Raw genomic sequence first — 8,306 nt, forward strand, 5'->3', positions numbered from 1 at the left:
TGTGTATATATGTTTATGTGTGTATATGTATATATAAATATATATACACACATACACATATGTATAAGTGTGTGTGTTTGTGTATTTAAGGGCACAATTATCTACAGTTGTTCCATTTGATTAATATTAATGCTTACTTGGCGTTTTCTTTGACAAAATAGGCAGGATGGACATCTGCTCCGATTTCTGACTAGAAGAACCATTATTGCCTATACCAATATTTACTAGCCCACACCAGCCTCTGAACTATAACGTACTTCTAAAAATCTTTTATGCTGGTAGAAACAAACAAAAAAAGATTTTCTCAGTGTAAGTGTTTGCTGGCATTGCCTCATCCACTCCTGGAGCCCTGGCTCCACGAAGCTTTTTAACTGTCTCAGCGAGCTCAGCCACGGTTATGGACAGACCAACCCCAACGTCCCCCGACTCAGCTTCCTCCATCCTAAATATACGATTCTGATTTTAATCAGTTGGTTAAAGTCATTGCCAACTCATTTTACATTGCTTTACAGTGAGGAAAACAAGTATTTGAACACCTGCCAGTCAGCAACAGTTCTGGTCCTCAAAGACCTGTTAGTCCTCCTCTATAACCTCCACCTCCACTCCACTTATTATTCTAAATGAGAAGCAGCTGTTTGAGGTCGGTAGCTGCATGAAGACACCTGTCCACCCCACACAATCAGTAAGACTCCAACTACTAACATGGCTAAGACCAAAGAGCTGTCCAAAGAACACCAGAGACTAAATCCTAGAACTCCACAAGACTGGAAAGAGCTACGGGGCAATTGTCAAGCAGCTTGGTGAAAAAAGATCAACTGTTGGAGCAACTATTAGAAAATGGAAGAATCTAAACATGACTGTCAATCTCCCTCGGACTGGGGCTCCATGCAAGATCTCAACTCGAGGCGTATCAATGATCCTAAGAAAGGTGAGGAATCAGCCCAGAACTACACGGAGGAGCTGGTCCATGACCCGAAGAGAGCTGGCACCACTGTTTCCATGGTTACTGTGGGTAAAACACTAAGACGTCACAGTTTAAAATCACGCATGGCACGGAAGGTTCCCCTGCTTAAATCAGTGCACGTCCAGGCCCGTCTTAAGTTTGACCAGGACCATTTGGATGATCCAGAGGAGTCACGGGAGAAAGTTCTGTGGTCAGATGAGACCAAAATAGAACTTTTTGGTCTTAATTCCAATCACTGTGTTTGGAGGACGAAGAATGATGAGGACCATCCCAAAAACATCATCCCTACTGTGAAGCATGGGGGTGGAAGCATCATGCTTTGGGGTGTTTTTCTGCACATGGGACAGGACGACTGCACTGTATCAAGGAGAGGATGACCGGGGCCATGTATTGTGAGATGTTGGGGAACAACCTCCTTCCCTCAGAGCATTGGAGATGGGTCGAGGCTGGTTCTTCCAACATGACAATGACCTGAAGCTCACAGCCAGGAGAACCAAGGAGTGGCTCCGTGTTCAAATACTTATTTGCAGCAGTAAAGCAGTAACACACAAATAAATTATTTTAAAAATCATACATTGTGATTTCAGATTTTTTTTAGATTGTGTCTCTCACAGTGGACATGCACCTAAGATGAAAATTTCAGACCCTCCATGATTTCTAAGTGGGAGAACTTGCCAAGTCGCAGCGTGTTCAAATACTTATTTTACTCACTGTTTTTGTTTTTTAATACACATTTCTTTCATTTATTCTCCATTGATAATTTACATGCTTTCTTTAGAGTCTCCACTGTCGTCATCACTCTTTGTTAGAACCAGGTCTCTCTTGTAAATGAGTCCAGAGGCTGAACGAGACCAACCTGTAGAAATAAAGCTCGAATGAATTTAGGATCTGCTGCCGCGCCGTGCGCGCGCTCCCGAGACGGGGAGCACAAGTTTTCCGGGGATACTTAACTGGACGGAACACCGGAAGTAGCGGTTTGTCTCGGTAGCTGAGCGGGTCGCAGTTTTGTGCAGAGAACATTGATCAGAACTGATCAGCGCGTGTTCTTCGTGTTCCACCGAACCAGATCAGCTCCGACGGAAACATTTTAAACGCTTTATTAAAAAAAGAGACATTTTCTCTTCCTGGTTCCGGTTAGCTTGTTGACGGGGAGCGCGAGGAGCTAACGGCCGTCACGTCAGAAACGTCGCTGCTTCTGGTGTTTTCGATAAATTCATGATCTATCGATCGCTTGTGATCAGAGGAGCCGTTTTCGAGCCGACAACCATGAGGGCGGGATCAGCGGCTCCTCGGCAGCGCGCTGCTGGCCACGTCGCTCGTGTCGTGTCAGAGCAGGTGTGAGCAGGCCACGTCCCTCGGGCGGTTCTTTCATCCGGCGGTTGGACGAAGGTTGGACGGAGGTTGGACGTGAAGATGCCGAGTGTGCGGAAGGAAGCAGAGTAGAAGTTTCCCCACGGAGCGTCACGCGCGTGGAGCTCGGCAGGTTCTAGAGAAGCTGAAACGGAAGGAGCGCGTGCATTTTAAGTTTATTTAAAATTCTTTAAACATGATCGGGTTCGGCGCGAACCGGCGGGGAGGCCGCCTGCCGTCCTTCATCCTCATCTTCCTCACGGTGCTCGTCGCCGTGCTCGCCTTCAACTGCTGGACCATGTCCAACAGGCACGGGCGCGTGCTGGACGAGCTGGCCGAGCTGCAGACGCAGATGCAGCGCACGGACGCGGCGCGTAGCCGCCTGGAGAAGCGCAACTCTGAGCTGATGGTGCAGGTGGACGCGCACAAGAAGCAGCTGGAGCAGAAGGACGGAGAGCAGCAGCAGCTGGAGGACAAGCTGAAGGCCCGGGAGGGCTTCATGAAGATGTGCTCTGACGAGAAGGTGAGGTCCAACCTGGTGTCTCAGCTGAGAGGAAGGGCCTCTGTAAACCAGTCACCATGGTAACCACACACCGCTCAGGTAACAGAGGCAGACTGAAAAGTAAGGCTCAGTCAAAGCGCTGTTAGGAACATGTTGCATGTTTTAAATCAAGTAGATGCTGGACAAAACTATAAAGTGGAAGAATATTAAGGTGCTTGGATGTATTGGCACGTCTAATTGTTTCTTTGTTCCTAACGCAGAGGTCAGAGCTGTAAACAAGTAAATAAACATTAAAGCCAGGAGTAAACAACTATTCTCAGCTGGCAACAACAAACATCTGACCCTTTGCTTCATTACAACAAGACGGTGTTTCTTCAGAAAACCCAAGGTGCTGTTGTTTTTCATGACGGCAGCAGTTCTGTGCACCTGTTCCGTTTGGTAAGTGCTGAGTGTTTCACCGTGACGCTCCACGCCGTTATCTAATCTGGAGGCTTCAGGCCTGCGTGCGTATCTGACCTGACCCGCTGGCAGAGCAGCGACTGGGCGAACAATGAGTGGAATTAAACCTGTCCTGTTGCTCTCAGCCGAGGAATCTTGTCCTGTGGAGCAGCAAACACTCCGCACTCCTATTGTTAGTGTTGTTCTGGTCCCATACAGTGACAAAACTCTGCGGGCAGCTATGTAAGCTCCTGGGGAGCAATTAGAGATTAGGATTGCTTGCTCAGCGACACTACGACATGTGGGAATGGCTGGGAGTCAAACCTGGGACTTTCAGGTCCCAAGTGGCCGCCCCGTCTCAGCCCCGACTTGTTGTGTAGCATAAGAAGTCCGTTTGAAGCAGCGGCTGATAAATGTAACTTATTTTGGACGTGGAGCTGCACCCACCTCCAACCACCAGAGGTTGGATCCACCCAGTCCTTTCCTCCGTAATCACCACTCTCGGCACACTCGCGTGTTTGCTGCTTTTATCTTTACGGAAACTTACGAACGTTTAACTTTAGGGCTTCTCTTCATGCAGAGCTCATTTTGGCAACTACAGATTAGCACATGCAGGAACCACCTTGAACCGGCGTCCGTTGTTGGTTAAAAAGGTTGAACACTAAACTTCTGATTCCAGACGTTCTTCTATCTGCTGCTCTTTTGGTTTTGTGTTGTGGAGTGAGCAGGAAGCCCAGAGATCTCCTCTGAGGACCAAAGGTCAGTCGAGAGACATGGTCTCACCAGCGTGTCCCTCGGGGCCTCGTCCTAGTAAAACCTCCCTAGGGAGTTGTCGCGGGGGACGTCTTTACCAGATGCCCAAACCACTTGAACTGGTTCCTCTCGATGTGGAGGAGCAGCGGCTCCACTGAGTCTCCTCCAGGTAACTACATTTCTCAGCCGGTCTCTGAAGTCCAGCTCCTTTTGACCACTTGTTCTTTCAGTCTCTGCCCAGAGTTCCTGACCACAGGTGAGAGCAGGAACCGAGACTCAACAGAAAACTGCTTCACATTTCTTAAACTTTAAAGCTCCCAACAAAGAGCTCTCTGGTTTGTTCTGGTTTGCTCTGGCTTGCTCTGGCTTGCTCTGGTTTGTTCTGGTTTGCACTGGTTTGTTCTGGTTTGCTCTGGTTTGTTCTGGTTTGCACTTATCTTTTGGCCACTACTCAATTTGCAGACGGAAGTTGGCGACTGTGTCCATGTAGTGACCTCATCACTTGTCTTATGTTCACTGCACTAATGCATGATGGGAACTGAAGCACAGTAACAAGATGCCACCGTGACATCTGTTCTCACAACATTCAGATTTGTGCTCGTCTCTCACTGGGACATGAAACAGATAAGTTGTCTGGTGAGTCACAAACATTTGTTGCACCTCTACGTGTAATGGCAGCAGATCAAATGTCTTCTGAACTTTTAGAGGCTACGAAGCCGCACCACTCACAAATGTACGGGGAATTTTGTGTGAAATTTCAGGATGAACCTAAAATGCGCTCGACCCTTTACAGGTGGACTGAATACAACCTCCTCTAAACGTCTGAATCCTAAATGTCCAACTATTCAGTGTTTCAGTACCTTTTGCACGACTTGCTGTTCTCTGACTGACAAGGAGCTGAACGAGATGTACAACAGGTGTCCACTGTTCTGGTTCATGACAGTCCTCCTCCTGGTGCTGTCCTCATTCTGACGTGAAACCACCACGATGCCCAACAAAAGACAACAGGACCTCTTCACTGCGGCTTCAAACAGGAAGGCGTCAGAAGGAACTGGCCACGGAGCTTATCACAGGATGTCATCAGTTGCACAGAGATGAGCACGGGTTTTGATGGTGCAGGGAGGTGGGAGCACATCACTCCAGTTCTCCTGTCCCTTCACTGGCTTCCTGTCCAGTGTCTAATCCGTTTAAAGTTCTGTTGCTTGGTTTCAAGTCTTTGAACGCTCTTCGTCCTTCTCATTTGTCTGAACTGCTTCACCTTCACATGCCATCACGTGCTTTAGATCCTCTGGCCAGATGTCCCGACTACCTTTCATAAACCCAGAGGAGACGGAACCTGTTCAGCTCTGGCTCCTAAACTGTGGATGAGCTGAAGGCCAGGCAGGCCCCGTCACTGTCTGTTTTAAACTCCTTTAAAAACTTCTTTTTTCTTTGGATTTGAACCTAGAGTCTGTCTCAATGATGTATTCTTTTACTTGTGGTGTTTTTTTTATATTTTACCGTTGTCTTTTGTTTTTATTTCTGTACAGCACTTCGGTCGGCTGCCATGTTGTATTTTAAACGCTTTATAAATAAATTGGTATGATATAAAGAGAGATTAGAAGAGTCGCAGAAAGGCATAGAAGTGGACGTTCTTTGTGAAGCTGCAGAACCACGTGATGAACGAAGGAAGGTGAGGCACCCAAGTGTCACCTCAGACCATTCAGTCGTTTCCATCAGGGTGCTCTGTGTGCTAGACTACCTGCAAGGGGACCTTACCCAACCAGACACAGGTGTCATCGTCTTGCATGGTCCAGGGAGTCTTTACGCTGAGCCAGGGACCAGTGGGCCTGAGTGCTGTGATGAACTGGTTCACGTTGAGCTGAAATGATGGCTGCCAGCCATGTTGGAGGCGTCAAGGAGAGCGCTATGCATCAGCCACTGCCGTCCCCAGACGAGCCTTTGGTGGCGGTGGTACAGTGGGCCGGTGTGTCGACTCCACACAGAACCGCCCTACGCTTGGTGAATGTTTCAGTGACTTTGTGCAGAACTTCAGTGATGACTTGTGAACAGCATGAGCCGCTGTTCTACTCAAGACACGACAAGTTATTGACACATTGATATTTTCTTGGCTTTTCTTTCAATAATTGTTTGACATTAGGAAACCACCAGTACACACTTGGACTTAAAGGCCCTGCTTTCATGATAAAATATCACCGCATGTTAACTTTTTACATTTTCCGTAAGTGTCACCTGAAAGCCAAATATCTCTTTTTGTGAGCGGTAAGGAAATGAAGTTCTGGTATTAAGGGAATAGATGAACTAAATACTCAGTGGGTCCATGTGATAAAAATCATTAAAGTTTTGTTGGTTTAATAAAAACTGCCACAGCAACGTATCCATTGGCAGCTTTAATGACACATCAGAGATAAACAGAACCACAGCTGCCGTAGTGTGTTCTAGATTTGAAACAAAGTGTGAAACGCAGAGAAGCAAACAAAAAGTGTGCGTGGGTGACGAGCACGTTCATGTTCCTCTGAAGTTCACGGTGTTTCTGTCAACAGCCCAACCTTGTTCCAACACACACGTGGGCACCGGAGCTCGTGTGTGTCTTGTAGGCAGTTGGCTTTTGTCATTTGAAGACAAATATAAAGCGTCATCCAGAGCCACAAGAGTCGACCAGTGATCGTAGCACCTGCGATTATTACCCTCCTTCAAGGGTTTATGTACACACTGGAAAACTATTAAATCATAAAACCTACAGCCAGGATTGTGCACCGGGATTTGGTTTAATGAGTAAAACTCAAAGTGGATCAGTCCCTGAAAGATGTGTTCAAGATAATCCAGACCAACTTGTTCTCCTGGTTTGTCTAATAATGCTGTTTGCTTTAAATTAGAAAACTTCTTGCACTTTGACTCTTTGTCTTAATAAACTTTGCTCAAGCTGTTTTTATGTCAAAAAGTTTTAGATGGAGATGGCTCTCCTTCCTTTGACTGGATGATTCTCTTGTTTCAGGCAAAGTTTCAGGGTGATGTGGCAGCTCACACAACAGAGATCCAGAGACTGAAAGGTAGGACGGGCCAGCAGGGGGCGCTCACAAGGCCACGGAGTTTAAATGGAATTATTGACAGCCTTATTAAAAAGACACACCTAATGTGAAAGTGTTTGTGTCAACAGAGCAATTAAAAGAGTTGAAGCAGGAGTTTATGAAGCAAGAGGAGCACATGAGAGATGTGAAGAAGAACAGCACTGCACTGGAGAAGAAACTGGAGTATGAAAGGTAACTTATGATTTTAAGAGTTATCACACGTGACTAACACACGTGACTAACACACGTGACTTAACACACGTGACTAACACACATGAATAACACACGTGAATAACACGTGACTAACACACGTGAATAACACGTGACCTAACACACGTGAATAACACGTGACCTAACACACGTGAATAACACATGTGAATAACACACGTGACTTAACACACGTGACTAACACAAGTGAAAAACACATGTGAATAATAATAATAATAATGTCATCACAATGTCAGCACTATATGTTTCCATACAATGGCGAAATTAGTCTCTGCATTTAACCCATCCACCACCAGGTGGTGCAGTGGGCAGCTATTGAAAGCGCCCGGGGGACATTTTGGGGATGAGACGTGCTGCCCAGAGACGCCACGTGATGTGCAGTGACTGGGGATCGAACCTGGGACTTTCGGGTCCCAAGCCGGCTGCCCTGCCTCTGCAACACTTGAATAACACACGTGACTTAACACACGTGACTTAACACACGTGACTTAACACACGTGACTAACACACGTGAATAACACACGTGAATAACACGTGACTAACACACGTGACTAACACACGTGAATAACACGCGAATAACATGCGTGACTAACACGTGAATAACATGTGACTAACGCACGTGAATAACACGTGACTAACACACGTGAATAACGCATGTGACTAACGCATGTGAATAACACGAGAATAACACGTGACTAACGCACGTGAATAACGCACAGGCGTTCTAGTATTTACATCTCTTTACAACCTAGCTGTTTTTGTTTAATTTTTTAACATCATTTTATTTGTTCCTATCAATTTGTAAGTTTTTTATGAGTGTGCACTGTTGTCATCACTCTTTGTTAAAATCAGGTCTCTTGTAAATTGAGTCCCTGAAGCTCAAGAGTCAGAGGAGTTTCTTTATTGTTGTTCGTGGTGGAACAAAACTGCACAGTTACAGTTTCATCCAACAAAATGTCAAAGAACAACGGTAATAAGATCCAAGATATGAAGTAAGAAAAAC

The 8,306-nt window shown here is 46.2% G+C and overlaps 1 protein-coding gene across 1 annotated transcript; it reads left to right on the plus strand.

The window, feature by feature from the left end:
• Positions 1-1,931: 1,931 nt before the first annotated feature.
• golm2 (golgi membrane protein 2) lies at positions 1,932-7,267 on the plus strand (the record flags this gene model as incomplete). The annotated part of the gene is given in 3 exon segments (XM_037695325.1): positions 1,932-2,837; positions 7,003-7,057; positions 7,165-7,267. Coding segments are annotated over 3 exon segments (485 nt in total), but the record flags the coding sequence as incomplete, so codon positions are not given.
• Positions 7,268-8,306: the final 1,039 nt, after the last annotated feature.

The sequence above is a fragment of the Nematolebias whitei genome, chromosome 2 (assembly GCF_014905685.2).
Source record: "Nematolebias whitei isolate Nwh7 chromosome 2, NemWhi1, whole genome shotgun sequence".
In the NCBI taxonomy this organism is placed as follows: domain Eukaryota; kingdom Metazoa; phylum Chordata; class Actinopteri; order Cyprinodontiformes; family Rivulidae; genus Nematolebias; species Nematolebias whitei.